The sequence below is a fragment of the Mobula birostris genome, chromosome 2 (genome assembly GCF_030028105.1).
Source record: "Mobula birostris isolate sMobBir1 chromosome 2, sMobBir1.hap1, whole genome shotgun sequence".
Taxonomy (NCBI): domain Eukaryota; kingdom Metazoa; phylum Chordata; class Chondrichthyes; order Myliobatiformes; family Myliobatidae; genus Mobula; species Mobula birostris.
In genome coordinates this window covers 60750819-60776065 of record NC_092371.1, presented here as the reverse complement: position 1 = coordinate 60776065, position 25247 = coordinate 60750819, and the positions used below count along the sequence as shown (strand labels likewise).

General features: G+C 40.6%; 1 protein-coding gene across 3 annotated transcripts in view; it reads left to right on the top strand.

Moving 5' to 3' along the window:
* The window catches only part of LOC140187024 (receptor-type tyrosine-protein phosphatase T), a 1622799-nt gene that overhangs the window by 1122538 nt on the left and 475014 nt on the right, over window positions 1-25247 (top strand). For all 3 annotated transcript variants that reach the window (XM_072241892.1, XM_072241901.1, XM_072241888.1), the window contains exon 8: window positions 1819-2115. In XM_072241892.1, coding sequence (XP_072097993.1) covers window positions 1819-2115 — 297 coding nt within the window. The remainder of the gene's footprint in view (window positions 1-1818; window positions 2116-25247) is intronic.

The following is a 25247-nucleotide window of genomic DNA, read 5'->3' as shown; positions in this document are numbered from 1 at the left end:
TCAATTGGACACACTAATTAACTACTAAGTCTAAGCTGAATAACGTAAGAGACCTGAAGTCACCCATATCCTTCCAACTGGATGAATATTGAATGCAGTTTCAGTCCCTACAGGTTCCACATAATATAGAAGAAAATCAGCGAGCAAAAGTATAATTGAAGCTGGCAAGCATAAATTATGTTATTGCTACACTGAGTGACATCATGATCTAATGGGAAATGTGGTATTTTCTCAATGTAACTGATGGGTGGTTAGCTCTATTGTCATGCTATAGCCACAGGGATCATTTTAAAGGATTAATTTGTTGTTTCCTCATTCTAATAGGTAAATATTCATTTCTGAAATATTAATTGTTACGGTTTAAGTGATGGGTGACCCTGGCAGTGCCCCCATCATTATTGTCATCAGTAAAAATTCTGTCTATAAAGGAGCATGGGAATTAGTGCCAATTTGTTCCCCGTGGAAGTGTGTAACATTATAGGAAGGAAAGGGAATTAGTAAATGCCGATACATCCACCCTGGAGACCAAGCCAAGACTTGCTCAGAAATACATAAGGCTGAAGACAGTTAGGAAAGTTACTTTGGAACAAGGTAAAGATAATCAGTAAGTCCTCATAATGCAATTTCTCTGACTCTTTCCGGTCTCTGCTATTAATAACTTCTGCAAGAACATGAGAATCAGGGAAAATTCCTTTTTTGCATCTCATCTGGACTACTGGTAACACATCTTGTGTGAATGTGATCACCAAAATGGGGATGGGGGTGGGGGGTGGAGGAGTCCTCAAAAGGAATTCATAGGGTACCAAGCATCTTTCCCCATGTAAGCCCAAAAAGTGATACTTTGAAACAGATAATCCTCCATCATCACTTATCTATTCAGGGGTAAAATATCACACCTGTCTCAATGCGTTAACAGAAAAAGATAATTCAATGTGACTTAATTTGGATTGCCACAGGATATATTTGAGATAAAATAAATAAGAATAGCTACCTATTTTGTCAAGTGGCTATTTGAATAAATGTCACACTGTGTATCACGAATAAAAGTGTAGTAGGAAACATGGAGAAAACAGGAAGGAGCCAAACTTTACACAACTGAATAACATTGTGATTAATGGAGGGCAACTGCCTCAAACCCAAGGACCAGCTGCGGATGTTCCTTGTGAATATTTCCTTGACCAAATCTAACTTCAACTGCTCTATCAATTACCTTGCCTCCATCACAAGGTCAAAAGTAGGATGATTGCTATAACACTGCATTCAATTTGCTTGTATCATATTTACAGGTCTGTAAGAAGTACTTCTATTGATAAAATTTGCTTTCCTTTGTTTGACATTTGACACTCAAATATTTAATTCTGTGGAAAGTTCTTGTGTTTGATTAATGCACAGTTGAAAACCAGTGCAATAGCTGATGCTGGAAGACTGAAATAATGCTTCAAGCTGATGATCTTTCATCTGGCCTGGAAAAATTCAGAACTGCAGATTCTATCAGCTAACAAGTGTAGTTGAGAGATCAGCCTTGGAGATATAATGACAATTCTTTGTTCAAAATACTCAACTTCAAGAAGATAGTCAGCCATTTCTAGTTAAAGATTATATAAGATTAAAGTTTTTATTCAACCTAAATAAAGTTGTAAAAATTAATTTATATTAAATTGGATGAATACTTCTATTCCTCTTATAGTTGTTAATATCTCAGCCCTCAGTGCTTGGAAACATGATTAGCAAGTAGTTTTGATGTTACCTTTCTGTTATGAGATCAGGTTAAGGGCCTGCATGGTTCTAACTATAATAGAGTATTTTTTTTTTCCCTAGATCCTGTCCATGGACCTCAGAATGTGGAAGTTGTGGATGTCCGATCTCGTCAGTTGACTATTCATTGGGAACCATTTGGGTATGCAGTCACTCGTTGCCATAGCTACAACTTGACAGTTCAGTACCAGTATGTGCTTGACCATCGAGAATATACAGCAGAAGAACTGATGCAGACATCATCCCACTATACACTGCGGGGACTGCATCCATACACCACAGTGAAACTTCGACTGGTACTGGTAAACCCAGAAGGAAGGAAAGAAAGTGATGAAATTGTTATACAAACTGAAGAGGATGGTAAGTGTCTAAATTATTTTTCTTTTACCAGCAACATAACATGGACTTTTGAGAGATACTGGGGGCAATTACTTGGCAGCTTTTTCTTAAAGCTTCTTTGACCACTGCTGTAAAGGACCGTGGCAAAAGCGTAAAATAGTCAGAAATGCAGAACTCAAGGTCAATATCTTAGAACTGGTTTGAGAGAGGTTTCAATCTGAATTCCGAAGATTGATGGGAAAAAAAGGTTGACTCAATTGTATGTGACCGGCTTATGTGCATTATAAAGTATGCATGCTCAGCTGCCAGTCATTTATAAGGGCACCATAGATTATTAACAAAGGGAGATCATTATGACATAAGACAAATTTTGAGCTTTTTACTGATGCCGTATAATTCAACACAGCAAGCTAGCTCTATAATGGCCAACCCACCTAAACTCAGCATGCCTCCTTCAACGAGTAGTGTGTTATGCATATTAAAGTCTCTCACAGCATAAAATCCATAGTTTCTTTTGCAACCAAAATTCAAAGCATATTTTTCCAAGTCTCCAAGCATCTTCAAATAAGTTCTGAGTAAAATTGTACCCTGCCTCAAGTAAATAGTGGAAAGAACCTACTCTATGAAAAGAAACTTACTGCGAAATGCCATTAGTGCTCCCCCTAACAGTATGCTTTTTTTTGACTCTCTAATTGTTTTCTAAAGTTGTAGAAAATGAGGTCAGAGTGGTAGAAATTCACCTTTAGTTTCTAATGCTAAACAAATGTCAGAGTAGAAAACACCTTTGATACTTCTGTCCTGTGGTTCAGTTTCATTGACCTGGATGAACCATTAGAGAGTAGGGATTTCCATGTAAAGTTGATTCATTTACTATTGTGGCTAAAGATGAATTTTGTTTGCCCTCAATGAGCAGAGTTGTTAATCATGCTCATACCCTCAATTCCATTTCTTTGTCACATCTTTGGTAAATACAATGCAATATCAGTGGCAGCAATACTGATATAAAATATGCTCCAAAATTGCCTTTGTCAGTTACTTTAATGGATTTATTAATCTATCAAATATAAATGAGGAGAGAATGCAATAAAATAATGCATTGATGTGAAATTCTTCCAGATGCTAACATAATTATCACTTGAGTAAATTTAATCTTTAAGTATTATAATATTGATGAGAAACATATTCAAAAATTGAAATATTTTGACATATATGATCTTCGCAATATGGTTTGCCAATGGGCAATACAATAAAATATTTGAATTAATGTGACAGACAGCAGAGGTATAAATATACAGAGGAAAAATGGGTCATTGACATTAATTTGACCGTTGGCATGGATGTAGGTGGGGGTGAAGTAATTATATTAGTTCTACATTTTCTGTTAAATCTGTTCTATAAATATGTGGGGAAAAACGTAAAGTCATGAAGGTCTCCTATAGTCAGAAAGGAGAGTAATAGGGACCAGAGAAATGGAGGAGCAATTAAACAAATATTTTGTTTCTGTCTTCACTGAAGGCAATACAAGTAACTTAACACAAATGAGAATGAAAAATGAAAGAAAGTTAGCATTAGGAAGAAAATAATACATGAGAAATTAATGTAGTGAAAGTTGATAAATTTCTAAGGCCAATTAATTTTCATCCCAGAGAACTAAAGCAGCAATTATGGAAATAGAAGGTATATTGGTTCTCATTTTCCCGAATTCTACAGGTTCTGAATAGGTTCCTGCAGTGTGCATGGCAAATGTAATCCCATTATTTAAAAAGGGAGAAAACTACATACATGAAAACCACCTGGTGGGGAGATTGCTTGAAGTTGGAAAAAATGAGATAGTGTGATAGTTTTCAATGAGATTGGACAGTAAGCATGGATTTCTGAAAGGAAAAGATGTTTGATAAGCCTACTTTAGTGTTTTGAAGATTTAACTAATTGAATATGTAAGAGAAAATGAGTGGGTATGACAAACCTGGACTTTTAGAAAGCCTTTGGTAAAGTTCCATGTATAAGAATTGCATAATTTAAAATAAAAAGGATAGTTATAGGGGTAATAAGACATAAACATAGAAGCCAAATTAGGGCATTCTGTCTATCGAGCCAGTTCTGACATTCCATCATGGCTGATATATTATCCAACTGAACCATATTCTCCTGTTTTCACCTCATAATCTTTGACACCTGACTAATCAAGAAACTATCAATCTCCACATTAACTATACTTGATGATTTGGCCTTCACAGCAATCCATGGCAATGAATTCATCATGTTCACCACCCTCTGGCTAAGGAAATTCCTCCATATCCTCATTCTAAATGGACATTCCTCTATCTTGAGGCTATGCCCTCTGGTCCTAGACTCCCCCACTATAGGAAACATCCTCTCCACATCCGTTCCATCCTGGTATTTAAATGTTCGATAGGTTTCAGTGAAATCCCCCTTATTTTTCTAAAGTTCAGTGAGTACAGGCCCAGAGACGTCAAATGTTCCTTAAATATTCACCCGACACTTTCATTCCCGGAATCATTCTCGTGAACTTCCTCTGGGCCCTGTTCAATGAGGCACATCTTTTCTTAGACAAGCGGCTCAAAATTGCTCACAATACTCCAGGTATGATCTGCCCAATGCCCTATAAAGCCTCAGCATCACATCCTTGCTTTTATATTCTAGTCCTCTCGAAATGAACGCTAACAATGAACGCTAACAGTGTCTTTCCTGACACTGACTCAATCTACAAGTTTAGCTTTCAGAAATCCTGCACAAGGACTCCTAAGTCCTTTTATAACCATATGACCATTTAACAATTACAGCTCGGAAACAGGCCATCTCGGCCCTCCTAGTCCATGCTGATCTCTTACTCTCACCTAGTCCCACCGACCTGCACTCAGCCCATAACCCTCCATTCCTTTCCTGTCCATACAGCCATCCAATTTAACTTTAAACGACAACGTCGAACCTCCCTCAACTACTTCTGCTGGAAGCTTGTTCCACACAGCTACCACTCTCTGAGTAAAGAAGTTCCTCCTCATGTTACCCCTAAACTTTTGTCCTTTAACTCTCAACTCATATCCTCTTGTTTGAATCCTCAATGGAAAAAGCCTATCCACGTTAACTCTATCTATCCCCCTCATAATTTTAAATACCTCTAACAAGACCCCCCTCAACCTTCCACATTCCAAAGAATAAAGACCCAACTTGTTCAACCTTTCTCTGTAACTTTGGTGATGAAACCCAGGTAACACTCTAGTAAATCTTCTCTGTACTCTCTCTAATTTATTGACATCTTTCCTATAATTCGGAGACCAAAACTGTAAACAATACTCCAAATTTAGCCTCACCAATGCCTTGCACAATTTCAACAGTACATCCCAACTCCTATACTCAATGCTTTGATTTATAAAGGCCAGCATACCAAAAACTTTCTTCACCACTCTATCCACATGAGATTCCATCTTCAGGGAACTATGCACCATTATTCCTAGATCCCTCTGTTCTACTGCATTCTTCAATGCCCTACCATTTACCATGTATATCCTATTTTGATTAGTCCTACCAAAATGTAGCACCTCACATTTATCAGCATTAAACTCCATCTGCCATCCTTCAGCCCACTCTTCTAATTGGCCTAAATCTCTCTGCAACCTTTGAAAACCTACTTCATTATCCACAACTCCACCTAACTTAGTATCATCTACATACTTGCTCATCCAATTTACCACCCCATCATCCGGATCATTAATGTATATGACAAATAACATTGGACCCAGTACAGATCCCTGAGGCATACCATTAGTCACCGTCCTCCAATCTGACAAACAGTTATCCACCACCACTCTCTGGTGTTTCCCATCCAGCCACTGCTGAATCAATTTTACTACTTCAATATTAATACCTAACGATTGAACCTTACTAACCAATCTTCCATGTGGGACCTTGTGAATGGCCTTACTGAAGTCCATATAGACAACATCCACTGCTTTACCCTCGTCAACTTTCCTAGTAACCTCTTCAAAAAATTAAATAAGATTTGTCAAACATGACCGTACACGTACAAAGCCATGTTGACTGTTCCTAATCATACCCTGTCTATCCAGATAATTATATATACCATCTCTAAGAATACTTTCCATCGATTTACCCACCACTGACATCAAACTCACAGACTGATAATTGCTAGGTTTAGTCTTAGAACTCTTGTTAAACAATGGAACAACGTGAGCAATACGCTACTCCTTGTTTCTAAATAAATCCCCGTTTCTAATGACATTTGAAATATTTCTGTCAGAGCCCCTGCTATCTCTACACTAACTTCCCTCAAGGTCCTAGAGAATATCCTGTCAGGACCTGGAGACTTATCCACCTTTATATTCCTTAAAAGCTCCTGTACCTCCTCTTCTTTAATCATCATAGTTTCCATAACTTCCCTGCCTGTTTCCCTTATCTTTACACAATTCGATATCCTTCTCCTTAGTGAACACTGAAGAAAAGATATTGTTCAGAATCTCCCCCATCTCTTTTGGCTCCACACATAGCTGTCCACTCTGATTCTCTAAGGGACCAATTTTATCCCTCACTATCCTTTTGCTGTTAATATAACAGTAGAAATTCTTGCGATTTATTTTCACCTTACTTGCCAAAGCAACCTTGTATCTTCTTTTAGCTTTACTAATTTTTTTCTTAAGTTTCTTTTTCAATTCTTTATATTCCTCGAGCACCTCATTTACTCCATGCTGCCTGTATTTATTGTAGATATCTCTCTTTTTCTGAACCAAGTTTCCAATATCCCTTGAAAACTATGGCTCTCTCAAACTTTTAACCATTCCTTTCATCCTAACAGGAACATAAAGATCCTGTACTCTCAAAATTTCTCCTTTAAATGACCTCCATTTCTCTATTATATTCTTCCCATAAAACAAATTGTCCCAATCCACTTATTCTAATTCCTTTTGCATCTCCTCAAAGTTAGCCTTTCTCCAATCAAAAATCTCAACCCTGGGTCCAGACCTATCCTTCTCCATAATTATATTGAAACTAATAGCATCGTGATCACTGGACCCGAAGTGCTCCCCACCACAAACCTCCGTCACCTGACCTATCTCATTCCCTAAAAGGAGATCCAACACTGCCCCTTCTGTAGTTGGTACCTCTATGTATTGCTGCAAAAAACTATCCTGCACACATTTTACAAACTCCAAACCATCCAGCCCTTTTACAGTATGGGCTTCCCTGTCTATGTGTGGAAAATTAAAATCTCCCACAATCACAACCTTGTGCTTACTACAGATATCTGCTATCTCCTTACAAATTTGCTTCTCCAATTCTCACTCCCCATTTGGTGGTCTATAATACACCCCCATAAGAGTTACTACACCTTTCCCATTCCTCAATTCCACCCAAATAGCCTCCCTAGAAGAGCCCTCTAATCTATCCTGCCAGAGCACTGCTGTAATTTTTTCTCTAACAAGCAATGCAACACCTGCTCCTTTTGTCCCACCGATTCTATCACACCTGAAGCAATTAAATCCAGGAATATTTAGTTGCCAATCACACCCCTCCTGTAACCATGTTTCAATAATAGCTACCACATCATACTTCCAGGTATCAGTCCATGCTTTCAGCTCATCCGCCTTTCTGATAAAGCTCCTAGCATTAAAATAAATGCATTTAAGAAATTTTCCATCTCTTACTCTCTGTTTATCACTATCAGTGCAAACAACTTTACTATTTTCTTTTTCTTCCTTCTTCCTTACATCCATTCCTACACTCTGGTTCCCCTCCCCCCTCGTATCTAGTTTAAATCCACCAGAGCCTCTCTAGCAACCTACCTGCAAGAATATTTGTCCCCCTCCAGATCAGATGTAGACTGTCCCATTGGAACAGGTCCCACCTTTCCTGGAAAACTGCCCAATTATTTATAAATCTGAAGCCCTCCCTCCTGCACCATGTCTTCAGCCACGTGTTGATCTGCGCTATCTTACTATTTCTAAACCCGCCTGCATGTGGCACTGGTAGCAATCCTGAGATTGCTATCCTGGAGGTCCTGTCCTTTAACTTGACACCTAACTCCCTAAACTCACCTTTCAGGACCTCCTCACCCTTCCTACCCACGTCATTGGTCCCTACATGGACCACGACATCCGGCTACTCACCCTCCCTCTTGAGAATACCGAGAACTCGATCCGAGATGTCGCGGACCCTGGCACCAGGGAGGCAACAGACCATCCAGGATTCCGGATCTCTTCTACAGAACCTCTTATCTGTCCCTCTAACTATCGAATCCCCTATCACTACTGCTGTCCTCTTTTCCCTCCTTTCCTTCTGAGCTGAGGGTCCTATCTCGGTGCCAGAGACGCAACCACTGCAACTTGTCCCTGGTAGGTCGTCCCCAATCACAGTACCCAAAATGATATACTTATTATTGTTGGGAATGGCCACAGCGTTGCTCTGCTCATTCTGTCTATTCCACCCCGCCTCCTGACAATCACCCAGCTACCTGTCTCCTGACTCTTAGGGTGACTATCTCCCTGTATCTCCTGTTTATTTCTGCCTCTACCTTCTGAATGATCCAAAGTTCATCCAACTCCAGCTCCTGTTCCCTAACTCGGTTTGTCAGGAGCTGCAGCTGGATGCACATTTTACAGGTGTAGTCATCAGAGACGATTGTGCTCGCCCTGACCTCCCACATCCTGCAAACGGAGCACTCAACTGCCCTAACTGCTGCCTCCATTACCTACTCCTAAGGTAATTAGATTTATTAAAAGAACTTACCCAACCTTACCTCACTTGGAGTGAAACTTTTTCTCAGCCCCTGCTCGCCGAAGCCTCAAGAGCCAAAGCCTTTCTACTCTGTCTCCCTCTACTCTGTTGCCTGCTGCAACGTCGCCTGCTCCGTTACTCTGCTCTCTTTTAAATACTCCCGCAGCCTCACGGTCTGATTTACATGTCCGAGTTTTGCACCTCTTATTTTTGAATTTTCTCTCTTTAAGAAAATAGTCTACTCTTTTATTCTTTGTACCGAAGTGTATGGTCTTACACCCCTACATTATATTACATCTGCCATTTCTTTGCCCATTCTCGAATATTAGATTAGATTATGAGGACACGCAGTCCTCTTTTATTGTCATTTAGTAATGCATGCATTAAGAAATGATACAACTTGTTCCTCCAGAATGATATCACAGAAACACAAGACAACCTAAGACTAAGAAAACTGACAAAAACCACATAATTATAACATATAGTTACAACAGTGCAAGCAATATCGTAATTTGATAGAAGAACAGACCATAGGCACGGTAAAAAAAGTCTCAAAGTCTCCGAAAATCCCATCACCTCACACAGACAGTTGAAGGAAGAAAACTTCTGCCATGAGCTTCCAGCACCACAAACTTGCTGATGCAGCATCCTGGAAGCACCCGACCACAGTCCAACTCCAAGTCAATCCGAAAACTTCGAGCCTCCGTCCAGCTCTCCGATACCGAGCACCGAGCACCGAGCACCATCTCTGCTGAGCGCTTCGACCCTGACCCCGGCAACAGACAATAGGCAAAGCCGAGGATTTGGGGCCTTCCCCTCTGGAGATTCTCAATTGCACAGTAGCAGCGGCAGTGAACCAGGCATTTCAGAAGTTTCTCCAGATATTCCTCCGTGCTTCTCATGGCTGTCTCAATCAAATCAGGATTGTGCACGGCATCCTACTTCACAAATACGATATCAATTTGCAGTGGCTGTGCGTGCTGCGTCACGTCGCCATCTTCTCCTCCCCACCTTGAATATGTACAAGTCCTTCTGTAGACGAAGGGTCCTGACGAAGGGTTCCGGCCCGAAATGTCGACCGATCTTTTCCACGGATGCTGCCCAACCTGTTACGTTCCTCTAGCCTGTTGTGAGTGTTGCTTTGACCCCAGCATCCGCAGATTATTTTGTGTTCCTTCTGTAGACTCTATGATTCCTCAACACTACCTGTCCCTCCACCTATCTTTGCATCATCTGCAAACTTGGTCACAAAGCTGTTAGTTCTGTCTTCCAACACATTGACTTATAACATGAAAAGAAGGAGTCGCAATACCAACCCCTGTAGAACACCATTAGTCACCGGAACCAACCAGAATAGGTCCCCTTTAGCATGCCAGTCAGCCATTCTTCTATTCATCCTAATATCTTTCCTGTAATATCATATTCTTTTTTCTTGTTAAGCAGCTTCATGTGTGGCACCCTGTCAAAGGCTCCTGAAAATGCAAGTAAATGACATCCACCAACTCTCCTTTGTCTATCCTTCCTATTATTTCTTCAAAGAATTTCAACAAATTTGTCATGCACATGCAAGATTTTCCCTTAACTATGCTAACTATTTTATCATATGCCTCCTAGTATCTCAAATCCTCATCCTTAGGATGGAACTCCAGCATCTTCCTATATTTAACTAGCCTTTCTTCTGCCTCCCTCCCTTCTTAAAGAGTGGAGTGACATTTTCATTTTTCCAGTCCTCTGGAACTATTCCAGAATTAAGTGATTCTTGAAAGATCATTACTAATAACTCCACAATCTCTTCAGTTACCTCTTTCAGAAACTTGGGTTGTAGTCCATCTAGTTCAGGTGACTTATCTAGCTTCAGACCTTCCAGCTTCTCAAGCACGTTCTCTGTAGTAATAGGAATGCGCACACTTCAGTCCCCTGACATTCTGGAATTTCTGGCATACTGCTAGTGTCTTCCATAGTGAAGACTGACACAAACTCGTTAAGTTTGTCTGCCATTTCTTTGACCACCTTTACTACCTATCTAGTGTTGTTTTCTAGTGGTCCAATACACACTTTCACCTCTCTTTTACTCTTAATACATCTGAAAAAAGTTTAGTATTCTCTTTGATAGTATTGGCTTGCTTACCTTCATATTTCATGTTTTCTCTGTTTATAGCTTTTTTAGTTGACTTCAGTTGATTTTGAAATCTTCCCAATCATCTTAACGTTCCATTACTTTTTGCTCTATTATATGCCCTCTCTTGTTCTTTTTTATCATTGCAGTTAAATTAGTTTCAGTGACTTTTCGGTGGAATTTGGAACTAATGCAGCCTATGAGATCTGGCAGATGAGTGACAACTTTGAGAAATGTGTGTTAAACCACACACACACACACCAAAATCCCAAACTTTCTGCCACATTTATGTCATAATGACAGCAAAAATTGGCAGTTTTGTCATCATTACTAAGGGAAATAACAAGAGCTCATGCCATTAATATTACTCGTGAAACTGCAAGCAGTTCTTTTTGACGTATTTATCATTCTCTGAAAAATCCTTACATTTTACATAACTCTATTGGAGAGTCATTGTATAGTAGCCAACATTTCTATCTTCAAGTTGAATGACAAAGAAAATTTGTATTCATTTTACAAAAGACTCAATGTTTTGAAATTGTTTTGAGAAAAATATACCAGGACAGTTTTGTTTATCATTAAGTATAGTGCTTTGAAAATTTCTGTCATATCCTCTCTTCACTCAACCAGTGAGGTTTGCCAGTGAGCATATTCTTTAGATAAAGGAAAAGTCAGATAGACCGATGATAAGAAACCACTTTATTCAGTGGTTACAAATTATTAAAATTTCTGCAGTAGAAGATTGTGAATGCTAAATCAGTGAGTATGTCCAATACTGAGAGTAATAGAATTTTAGATGATACGGAAATCGGGGATATAGGAATTGGGAAGGAAAGTGAAAAAGTAACAGCATCACGCATGATCCTCTTAAATGATGCATGAGGTTTCCTTTGGCAACTTGAGGTTCTATGTTTTTTTTTGACTCTTAATATTCTATATGACAAAATTTAATAAAATAAGCATATTCCAAAAAGTACTAATATATAGATGATCAAGAGAGATCAATAATTTTTATACAATGACCTCAGTTTAGTTTACAATATGTCAGATTAGTTAAAAGAAATTAGTTAAATGGAACAGACTCAATGGGGCAAAGGGCCTAATTCTGCTCTATATCTTACGAAAATCATCTTCGAATATCATAGAAACATAGAAAACCTACAGCACAATACAAGCCCTTCAGCCCACAATGCTATGCCGAACATGTACTTACTTTAGAAACTACCTAGGGTTACGCATAGCCCTCTACTTTTCTAAACTCCATGTACCTAGGCAAGACCCTACTGTAGCCACCTCCACCACAGTTGCCGGCAGCCCATTCCGTGCACTTACCACTCTCTGCATCAAAAAAAACTTACCCCTGACATCCCCTCTGTACCTACTTCCAAGACCTTAAAACTGTGCCCTCTCATGTTAGCCATTTCAGCCCTGGGAAAAAGCCATGAACTATCCAGACGATCAATGCCTCTCATCATCTTATACACCTCTATCAGGTCACCTCTCATCCTCCATCACTTCAAGGAGAAAAGACCAAGTTCACTCATCCTATTCTCATAAGGCATGCTCCCCATTCCAGGCAACATCCTTCTAAATCTCCTCTGTACCCTTTATATAGTTTCCACATCCTTCCTGTAGTGAGATGACCAGAACTGAGCACAGTACTCCAAGAGGGGTCTGAACAGGGTCCTATACAGCTGCAACATTACCGCTTGGTTCTTGAATTCATTCCCACGGTTGATGAAGGCCAATACACCATATGCCTTCTTAACCACACAGACAACCTGCTCAGCAGTTTTGAGTTTCCTATAGACACGGACTCCAAGATCCCTCTGATCCTCCACACAGCCAAGAGTCTTACCATTAATACTATATTCTGCCATCACATTTGACCTACCAAAATGAACCACCTCACACTTATCTGGGTTGAACTCCATCTGCCACTTCTCAGCCCAGTTTTGCATTCTATCAATGTCCCACTGTAACCTCTGATGGCCCTCCACACTATCCACAACAACCCCAACCTTTGTATCATCAGCAAATTTACTAACCCATCCCTCAACTTTCTCATCCAGGTCATTTATAAACATCACCAAGAGAAGGGGTCCTAGAACAGATCCCTGAGGCACACCACTGGTCACCAACATCTAGGCAGAATATGGCCCGTCTACAACCACTCTTTGCCTTCTGTGGGCAAGGCAATTTTGGATCCACAAAGCAAGGTGCCCTTGGATCCCATGCCTCCTTACTTTCTCAATAAGCCTTGCATGGGGTACTTTATCAAATGCCTTGCTGAAATCCATATGCACTACATCCACTGCTCTACCTTCATCAATGTGTTTAGTCATGAAGTTGAGCATTTAATTTAGTCATAAATTTATAGTTTAGTATAAATGTGTTTATATCCTAGCTAATTATTTGATAATGCAAACACAAGGAAATCTGCCGATGTTCGAAATTCAAGCAACGCAAACAAAATGCTGGTGGAATGCAGCAGGCCAGGCAGCATCCATAGGAAGAAGCACAGTCAATATTTCAGGCCGAGACCCTTTGTCAGGACTAGACGACCAGTCCCGTCAAAGAGTCTCAGCCTGAAACGTTGACTGTGCTTCTTCCTATGGATACTGCCTGGCCTGCTGCGTTCCACCAGAATTTTTTGTGTGTTAATCATTTGATAAGTTTGTATACCAATGTGTTTCAGTTATTTTCTACCATTTTCCATAATTTAACAATTCACTGGTGTGGGCGTGTGGGCACGTGGCCAAGTGGTTAAGGCATTTGACTAGTGACCTGAAGGTCATGAGTTCAAGCCCCAGCCAAGGCAACGTGTTGTGTCCTTGAGCAAGGCACTTAACCACACAGTGCTCTGCGATGACACTGGTGCCAAGCTGTATCGGCCCTTGCTCTTCCCTTGGACAATATCGGTGTTGTGGAGAGGGGAGACTTGCAGCATGGGCAACTGCCGGTCCACCATACAACCTTGCCCAGGCCTGTGCCCTGGAGAGTGAAGACTTTCCAAGAGCAGATCCATGGTCTCGCAAGACTAACGGATGCCTTAATTTTTTTTTAAACAATTCACTGTCAAGTTAAAAAGGTTTAAGTAAATTTACAGATATAATTGTTTTATATTTTGATGGATCTAGTATTAGTAATGGATGGTGGCGTGGAAATATGTCTCTACCAAAGGAGGTGCAAGGTGCTCCTTCCCTTCGCTAGCCTGCAGGTCACCCTTGGGCAAGGTGTAGCACCTGCTTCGCCCCCTCATCAGGGTCACATGAAGCCATTGGAGCAGGTCATTTGAGCAACTGGTGCATATCACAAGTCCTAGTTATGCAACCACTGACACCAGGCAGACAATCTCTGAAGAATATTGATAATGGCTGTGGTCACCCGACTTGCCCAAAAGAAAGCAATAACAAACCACTTTTGTAGAAAAATTTGCCAAAAACAATCATGGTCAAAGACCGTGATCACCCATATCATATGGCACAGCACATAATGGTGATGAAAAGCATCAATAAGTTAGCAGTATGAGTGAAATTCTTTCAGCTTTCCTAATGACCAGGTAATGGTTCTGAATTAAGAAGAATCCAAAAGATTGCATTTTAATATTTATTAAAACCTCAGTAAGAAATAATGACAGTTTACAGAGGTGAGTTAAAATTGTGCAGTCTGATCTATCCTAGATTACCCTTGTGATTTAAAATTTTTTAGTGGCAAAAACTTGGCGAATACTGAGGTAGCAACTGAAATTTCCAGTTTAAGGTTATTGAAAACTGGATATTGAAGAGCTGTGAATTAATAGAATGGATCAGGCAGAAATAGTGATACATAACAAAGGATAAGTGTGCATATTAATAGGTGAGACTGAACTTGGCTTTTCGCATTAGCAGCCCATTATTCAGTACACGAGTTGAGTATTTATCTTATACTCCTTTCTTTATAGTATTTATGGAGCTATCATCATTCTTCTTGATCAATGCTGCTTTTTAAATCTGTACATTTGGTTCATGGTTCACTTTAATTTCTGGCCATTTTGCCTTTAAGAGATTCCTTAGGCTTGCTAAGTTTTCATGATTGATAACGTTCCAAGTTTGATCTTATGAATTACCCGACATCATGGGAGATCCAGTTACATTCTCTCCTAAGGAGGTGTGCAGTTATTCTCCCAGAAGATGTGTCACTTCTCATGAAATTTAGCCTAAATCCTTTAGGATCAATCGGCGCACGGATGATTACAATGGCTTTGTGGTGTTTATTTAGGCACTGTAGATACTAAGGTGCACAAAATAAAATTATTATTGTGACAGGACTTAGGTTTTCTCCTCAAAGATGATGAAACATTGCTCAAGAACATTAATTTTTCCATTTCCTGTGATTTTACTGTTAATTAAGTTGACATTATTCACACACTTGGAGTTGTTTTCCCTTTACATTCAATGGGACTTCAATCTCATGCATCACTGACAGTGGCTAACTGGCAGCTGTAAGTAACAATTAGCAGTGGTTTGTTGTGCTTACTATACCAGCAGTATGGTTATGAATCTTCAACTTTCACTTCAAGTAGATTTAAAAAGAAAAATGACAGTCAAAATCTTGATAAATAAGTTTAATTTAAAACGGAAATATTAACTCATTTGAAACAATGTATCTACTTCTACTAGTTCAATCGACTTTACAATTTTTGCTTCAGCAGAGTCTATAAACCACAGTTTAACATAGTCCTATTTTTGCAACCTTTAAGCAGTCATAGGTCCATAGCTTTACAATTATTGTAAACATACTGTAAAGGTACTTTATTTAATTTTTAATAATTCAAAATATTTTGTGTAAATCATTTAAATGATATATTTTCTGATGATGAAAATGCTTAGGTTATTTCAAAACATTATTATTTCTTGATTGATCATTTGGCTGCATAAAGCTGAGGCAATTTCAACTTATTTAAGTACATACCTGGCTGCAAGGCTGTAATTCAGCGACCATTTTCAATAGTATCTGTTTCTACTAACTCCCAGAATACTGAGATGACTTTGCTGGGCTGTGACTTACAATCTAAGTGCAACACAAAATGCCGTAGCAACTGAACTGGTCAGGCTGTATGTTTGGAAGGAAATGAACAGTTGTTGTTTTGACTTGAGGCCCTTTATCAGGATTGGGAAGGAAGGGGGCAGAAACTAGGATAAATGGGTATGGGGATGAGAGGAGCACAAGCTGGCAGATAGTAATTGAGTCCAAGTGCTGAGTTCCTCTAGTATTCTTTGTGTGGACTGCTCAAAATTTCTTGCATCTGAAATCTTTTGCCTCTCCATCTAATTACAACATTCAGGTGAATATCATTATTTTGGTTGACAAATTCATCATGTGTCAGGTCCGTAACTATTTTGAATGACATGAAATTTTTTGGAGCAGATGTTTTATCTTTTTCGCTGATCATGTGATACTAATGTTCAATATTTGGCAGGAAACAAATGTGTTAGTTGCTGTCTAAAATAGATTAAATCTACATTTCAAATTGTGGGCACAATTAAGATACTATCTGTATATATATTCATAAAAATAATTAGAGTAGTGTTTAATGACAGCAACAACTTCAACTTAAATGCAAAAGCAGCTGCTTCTATATTTACTATTCTGTCAAAACTTGAATGCAATGTGATAACTTCAACATCATGGGATACCTAATTTCCAGCATGTCTGTCTGCCTAATGTTCTAATTTGCTGATTGGAACAGACGTGGAATGTGATTCTGCAAATGACTGTGTTCATGGTTTGACCAAGTGAGATGACATTATCCTGAGCCTCAATCTGCAAATTAATTAACCACGCAGACTAGTTTTCAAACAGAGCTGTGACATGGGAGAGGCAGAGATAAATAGGAATGTCTGGTGATTACATTCAGAAAACAAGATACAGGAAACCTGCACTTTTCATGCAATTGAGATAGAAGCAAAATGTGAGAACTAAGAGGAGAAGCTGCAGAAGAACACAGAGTCATAGAGTCATAGAACAGTACAGCACAGAACTGGGCCCTTTGGCCCATCTAGTCTGTACTAAACTATTTAAAACCACCAGCTCCCATTGACCTGCACCGGGACCATAGCCCTCCACAGCCAACCATCTATGTACCTATCCAAACTTCTCTTAAATGTAGAAATCAACTTGCATGCCCCACTTGTGATGGCAGCTCATTCCACATTCTCATGACCTTATGAGTGAAAGTTTCTCCTCATGTTCACCTTAAACTTTTCACCTTTCACTGTTAACCCATGACCTCTAGTTGTAACCCCACCTGACCTCAGTGGAAAAAGCCTGCTTGCATTTACCCTATCTATATTTCTCATAATTTTGGATAACCCGATAAAATCTCCTCTTAGTCTTCTAAATTCCAAGGAGTAAAGTCTTAACCTATTCAATCTTTCCTTATAACTCAAATTCTCCATACCCGGCAACATCCTTGTAAATTTTCTCTGTAATAGATGACACAGAAAAGAATAAGAATCAGTGATAATATTGACATTTCTATTTTCATTTCAATTTCTATTGCTAAAACAGTATGAAATTACTCCAGCTACCTGAAGACTTTATAGACTAAACTCTATAATGTCTTAGGTTTCAGTAGGCCTCACAAGTTTTCAAGTGGTCATGACAACATTGTGCAATCCATGCTTTATTGATGGTAACCCTGAAATTCCTGAAGAATGTCAACAATGGAGTGCTGAAACTCTAGTTAGAGGCAAAAAAAAAGATAATGGCAAGGTTTCCTGCTATTCAGGGAGTTTCAAGTTTGATACATGGGGTGAAAGCAAGTGCCCCACACCTATACATGGCAAATGCTGAATTGGGATCTCAACAAGACCAGTGACTCGTTCTGCCAGTTCTTACTTTTGCTACTTGAGTGCTGTAGAGTTTTCTATGGTGGCTAGTATGTTCAATCCTCACAAGAATTTCTAGCAGTGGAGAAAGTGGGAGATGCAGTCTGGAAGGATGAATCCAACTTTTATGAAATCATGATTGATATTTGCTTTCCAAAGGTTTGCCATGAATAATTAAGTTGCTTAATTATGCCCCCACCTTTCAAATCTACTCCTCAGCTTTTTTTCTCTCCAGTTCTGCTGAAGGGTCTCAGTCTGAAACATAGACAGTACTTTTTGCCATTGATGCTGGCTGGCCTGCTGAGTTCCTCTAGCATTTTGTGTGTCTTGCTTGGATTTCCTGCATCAGCAGGTTGTCTCTTCCTTGTAGATAGCAAATGTTTTGGAGCTTCAGGAGGTGAAACTCCCTTCACTACACAACCTCTGATCAGTCCTTGTACCATGGTGGCGGATCCAGTTGGTTTTCTGGTCAATCATGACCACTACCTCTTTTGCAAGAATGTTGATGGGGAAGGATTTGGAATAGTAAGGACACTGAATCTCAAAAGTACTTTCTTCAATTACATTTCATTGGCAATGGTAATTGTCTGGAACTATTCTGATAGTGTTGTTTCTTTTCACATATCAGACCACGTTGGCTAGATCTTATAGGCATGAGTCGTTTCACTTTCTGAGAAATTGCAAAATGGATTGGGCATTGTGCTATCATCAGCAAACAGCTCCTTCACTGATCATATGATCCAATATCCACAACCACCTACTTTTGCCTGAGGTTAATCCTAATCATTAGCGAACTTTCATCTTTCTGCCCATTGACTTCATTACCACAGTTTCTTAATACTTCACTCAGTCAAATGCCGCCTTGCAGTCCAGTGAAGCATCACCTCTGGAATCCCTTTAAACCTACTTCTCCTATTAGCTGTTTAATTGTCCATCGCCATTCTCAACAGGAAATGGCAGAATTGCTGAATTTTGATGAGATTGTTGGATTATGCAATAGCTGCTTTTTAGCTTTTTTGCACACGTGTTGCAGCCTCAATCATTTGGCACATATTTTGCGATCCACCAGGTATGTTCCGATCACAGCCTTTGGCATTTACTGATTTTCATGGCTATCATGACTGTACCTCTTCACACTCTGTCTCCTGTAAAAATGCTATTCCCTTTTCCAATTCCCTTCATCTCTTCTGCATCAGTTCCCAAGATGAGGCTTTTCTTTCTAGAACATCAGAGATGTGCTCCTTCTTTAAAAAATGGAGTTTCCCTTCCTCATCATTGATGCTCCCTCACCTGCCATTTCCCAGTCATCCGTGCTCAAACCATCTTCCCACCGCCTCAACAGGGATAGAGTTCTTCTTGACCTCACCTATCACCCCATGAGCCTCAGCATCCAACACATCATTCCACATCATTTTCCACAATATCCACTATTTTCAATAAGATCCTACCACATCTTTACCTCCCCACCCCCCACCACTTGCTGCATTCTGTAAGGTTCACCCCCTGCACAATTCTCTTGTCTATTTGTCCCTCTTCACCAATGCCCCTCCTGTCACATATCCCTGCAAGCAACAGAAATGCTACACCTGCCCATTCACCTCCTTTCCCTCCACTGAGCGCCCCAAACAGTCTTTCCAGGTGAGGCAACATTCATCTGTGAACCTGTTGCAGTTGTCTATTGCAATCGGTGCTCCCAAAGCAGACTCCTCTACATTGGCGAGACCCGAGATACATTGTAGGACAACTTTGTTGAGCATCCACCAAAAGCAGAATTTCCTGGTGGCCAAATATTTTCATTTCTATCCCCATTCCTATTCCGACATGTTGGTCCATGGCCTCCTCTTTTACCATTTTGAGGCCACTCTCAGGGTGGAAGAGCAACACCTCATATTTCATCTAGGTAGCCTCCAACTTGATGGCATGAACACCAATTTCTTCTTCCATTATTTTTACCCTTCTCCTTCCCTCTTCTTCTATTCTCCACTCTGCCTCTTACCTCTTCTTCTCATCTGCCTTTCACCTCCCCTGGTACCCCTCCTTCTTCCCTTTCTCCCACAGTCCACTCTCCTCTCCTATCAGATTCTTTCTTCTCCAGCCCTTTACCTTTCCCACACACTTGTCTTCACCTATTACTCTGTAGCTAATCCTCCTTCCCCGCCCCCCCAATCATTTTATTCTGGTGTCTTCTCCCTTCCTTTCCAGTTCTGAAGAAGGGTCTTGGCCCAAAATGTCAACAGTTCATTCATTTCCATAGATGCTGCCTGACCTTTTGAGTTCCTCCATCATTTTATGTGTGTTACTTCACAACTTGGTGATGCAGATGTCACATCTCTACCATTAATATCAGACCGGGAGATTTACCAGCTTTAATCCCTGCCTTGTTCAGCAGGGTGAACTGAGATATATATGCTTGGCCACAAGGTCGAGGTGGTGTATATTTTTGCTGCAGAAGATGACCATATTGTCTCATAGATGCCAAGTTATGAACTGCTTGATTTGTTCTGAATCTATCCTGTGTAGAGTGATGTTGCACAACACATATCCCCATGTCACCAAAAACACTGTATACCGATCATTTATACCAGGTAGATGCCTTAAGCAGATGAAAGGAAAGTTTATTATTGGTATTGGTTCACTCACTATCCAGTCTGGCTTCATTGGCTCAGAGAGTTCCTTCAACAATGGTGCTCCCAAGCCATTCCTGTGTAACCCTCAGGTTCTGATGTAAGTCAAGGGAAGACAATCTTTGGCCCCACCAAACGTGTGAGATTGAGGTGCAAAACCTCCTGTTTGTGTGGATGCTGTGTGATTCGTTACCGTGTTACAAATCAGTACCAGGAAGTAACAGAGAGTACACCATATGCAATTAAACAATTTAGCTTTATAATTCTTAATTTGACTAAAGGGTTAGTAAAGAAAAACAGAAAGAAGGGGGCCCATTTTAATGAAACAGTGTAATGTGCACAAGTTGGAGCTCACGATTTCCCTTCCGTTGGTCCTCCATCGATTTCCCCAGGCTTCATCAACTCCCAGCCCCACTCTAAGTCCACTTTCTGATGTCTTCGACTTCTTGTCATGGTTCGGTCCGTGAACTCTGCATTCCGGTTCACGGTCTGGTCCATCGATCCCTATTCCAGGTTTTCTGGTTTTCCCCGGTTCCGTTAAGGCACCTGATTCTCGTTTCCGGCTGGCTCATAAATACCTCTGCAAACCAGGGACTGGTTGCTGGACTGTTCCCCGTCTGATTCCCCGTCTGACCCCCTGTCTGAACCCCCGTTTTAACCCCCCTCACCTGAAACCTCGCCTGAAACCTTCGTCTGCCACTTCGTCAGAATCCACGTCTAGTTAACTGCCGGAGTGAGACCGGAGCCTTGCCTCGCCAAGATAAGGAACTATCTGTCATTGAGTTTGGAACTGTCTCTTTGTATCCCCATGTTTAGTGTCCGTGTCAACAAAGAGTCCCAGCCCTAGGTCCTGTTCCCAAGGAGGGGTCCTGACTCTATGTAAACCCCCGGCCCTAAGTCCTGTTCCCAAGGAGGGGTCCTGGCTCTGTGTTCCATGTACGAGTCCCGGCCCTATGTCCTGTTCCCAAGGAGGGGCCCTGATTCCGTGTTCCTGTGCTCAAGTCCAAGGCTCCATGTTCCTGTGCCCAAGTCCAAGGCTCTGTGTTCCTGTGCTCTAGTCTAAGGCTCTGTGTTCCTATGCTCTAGTCCAAGGTTCTATGTTCCTGTGCTCAAGTCCAAGGCCTTGTGTTCCTGTGCTCTAGTCTAAGGCTCTATGTTCCTGTGCTCAAGTCCAAGGCTCTGTGTTCTTGTGTTCCAAGACCAAGTCCAAGCACCATTGTCCAGTCCTGTCCAAGTCTGAGCTTTGTGTCCTCATTCAGTTCTGGTGCCCCACCCAGCCCGGTGCTGGAGACTCCTCGTCCTGTGCTGGGGTACCTCGTCCTGTCCTGTAGCCATGTCCTGTCCTTGCCAAGATCCTAGTCCCGAGTCCTAGCCTAGACCTGGGTTGCGGTTCCAAACCAAGACCCAGGTTCCGGGTTCTTGCCAAGCTCTGGTTCTGGAGTTCCGTGTTCCTAGTCCAGGCTCCTTGCTCCTAGTTCCACGTCTGGGTCCCGTGTTTCTTGTCCAAGTCCTTGCCTAGGTGCTGAATCCTAGTCTCGTCCAGGGCCTGTGTCTCTGTCCAGTGTCGTTTCTTCCTGACGTACCTTGCTATCTCAACAACCCTAGTCCTGTTCCTAGTACTTCAGTGTCTGCGTCTTGCATCTGGGTCCCAACGCCCCCTTATAACACCTCTCCTTTCTGGCATCTTATCTCACCATCTCTCACCAAACAAAAGACCCAGCTCACTTCGGTGTCAGGCACACACAAAAAAAAGCACTCCCCTGATTGGATGGCTCACATTCCAAAGCACCTGTTATTTCTAACCATAACCCAAACACTGCTTATACAGAAAGACCATTACATTAGTAGTAAAACCTTTCCCAGGGAGTTACACTCGGTAACCCTTGGTGATAGATATTAAAGCTCCCCATCCTGAGCACTTGCTAAATTTAGTTCTTCTTCAGTTTGAAAGACCATTGAATCATTCGCTGAGAAGAGAAGCTAATGGAAACTTTACTGACCCCAGTGCAGCTCTGAGATTGAAGATGGCGCAGAGCTCCAGTTGGGTCTTTCCTATGAGAGCCGTGAAGCTATTTTAGTTTACCAGTCCTTTATTGGCATAGGTGCTACCATTATGCCAATTGTACCTGGATTTATCCTATCTTGCCTGTCAGAAATTATTCTAAGGATATGGAATTCAGTCTGTATCTTAGTTACTGAACATCAAAAAACCCCCAAAAAAGAATATATTTATATGGCATCTTTCAACCTGTCCTAATGTTGAAATATTTAAGATCTGTAGCCATTGTATTAACATAGGAATTGCTACAACCAATTTACAATGATTAAGTAAGCACCCACAATTAGTGCTCGATTTAATAATGGTGGGAGGAGCATAAATCCTGGGTATTTCACCAAATATAACAGGCCTTTCAAATTATGTGGGAGGTTTCTTACAACTGGAATCAAACTTAATCTTATCTTAAAGAGTGTTGTTGTCTTTAAGATTCCCTCATGATTGCTCCAGAAATTCAGCCTAGATTTTTGTGCTCAGGTCTCTAAACTGTGACTCAGTCCAATGCCCTGTGACTCAGGGTGAATTGCAATGCAAATTGAGCCATTGCTGTGCAGGGCCATCCAGAATTTTAGCTCCCCTTAATGAAGTTCAATTATAAATATTCTGATTTTGCACTTCAAAGAAAGGTGACGTATTAAAACAATATGCAAAGCCAGTACACAGTGGATTATTGATTGTGGAAAGGAGAAGAGCTTTAAAGTTGGTTTCAAAATTCAATATGGTGGACTCATGAATTGTGTATTAAGAACTGTAAAAAATGGGAAGGAATGACTATATATGCCCTTGAGTTTGCTCCACTATTCAATAAGCTCAGTGAGGATTCTTGGCCTCGACTGCACCATTTCGATGTTCTTTGGTTTCTTCAGACTTCAAAGTTCAAAGTACATTTACTATCGAAGTATGTGTGCACCTGTTGAGAATAGGTTGAGTGAACTTGGCCTTTTCTGCTTGAAGCGATGGAGGATGAGAGGTGACCTAATCGAGATGTATAAGATGAGGAGATGCATTGAATGAGTTGATAGCCAGAGGTCTTTTCTCTGGGCTGAAATGGCTAACACAAGGGGGCATATTTTTAAGGTGCTTAGAAGTAGTTTCAGCGGGGGGATGTCAGAGATAAGTTTATCTCACAGGGAGTGGTGGGTGTGATGAATGCATTCCCAGTGACAGAGGTGGAAGTGGATACGATAGGGTCTTTTCAGAAACTCTTAGATAGGTACATGGAGCTTAGAAAAATAGAGGAATATGCAGTAGGGAAATTCTAGGCAATTTCTAGAGTAGGTTACATGGTCAACACAACATTGTGGGCCAAATGGCCTGTAATGTGCTGTAGATTTCTATGTTCTATGTATAGCATATACAACCTTGAGATTCATCTTCTTGCAGGCAGCCACAAAATAAAACAAAACATTAGAATTCATGAAAAACCACACACATCAAAGACAGTTGTACATCCAATGTGCAGAAAAAGAAATAACAAATTGTGCAAACAATAAATTAAAGCAAATAAATAATCCACGGAACATGAATCGTAGAGTTCCTGAAATTAAGTACACAGCCACATGGCCAGTTGCGCACCGCAGTGGGTCCAGGAGCCCGGTAGCTGCAGGCCACAGCCGCAGAGCCATGTTCAACGATTACCAATGGCTGTGGGTCGCAGCTGTGGAGTCAGTTCAGTGCCGAAACGAGTAAAGTCTCCCCGAGTAGTGAGCTGAACACTGGTTAGTCCTCTGCCCTCAGCTTTGATGCCTTAATCTTTTTAATCTGGCTCGGTGCTTAAATCGGCCAACCATTGGGTGGTTATTGGGTGGCCCGAAGATTCAGTTCTGCCTTAAGTCCACTCCAGCAATGTCTGCCAAATCATACTTGCATTCACAAAGTACAAATACCAAAAAAAAAATGGCAGGTCATGTAGAAAGGTTGGAAAGCGCACCTTCCAGAGGGAAATTGTAGTTACCATCATCCATCGTCCCAAAAAAGTATATTTAGTAGAATTGTTAGTAATTTTGTCACCACCTCTTGCCAGTGCCACCTTTGTAACCAGTCTCGGCCATTAATGCATGCGGTGAATTAGCCTCTTCAATGAAAATTGGGGAATATTAACTATCACCAGAGGGCAAAAGACAGCTGGCACTGGACTCGCTTTTAGCTTATTCTTATACCCACAACTGAAAATTCCATTTCTTAAATGAAAAGTCAATGGATTTTAAGGAAACCCCATTCCCATGATGAGAGAAAGTAAACATTCTTATTCACCACCATTACTAAATTCATGTCAACTCAGTTGAGGAAGGAAACAAGATTGAAAAGTAATGAAATAGTAGATTAAATTATGGTATTCTGCCAATTTTTGCACTTGCAGGTTAGCATTGACAGATGGCTCTAACCTGCCACATTACTAAACAAATTAATGCTCTTTCTTTGTCAATATCTTGCCAGTGCCTGTAAGTCTTGCTGACTTCCTGTCAAGCAGTGGGTCGTTTTTTATTTCCAAGTTGTCATTCATTTATTTATTATTCGTCACCCTTTTAATTACCATTTTTTCTAAACTGTATACATGTCATGAATAATTTAACTCTGTTTTGTGTAATGTCAAATTAATTAGCAAGTATTTGAATAAATTAAACAGAAATATCAGACTCACTCCAATTCGCATGTCAGCAATATTTCAGCATTTAACTGATCAATTTATCAAACTGTATTTAACTGTCCTAGTGTTGGAGAAACTGTAAAAATTC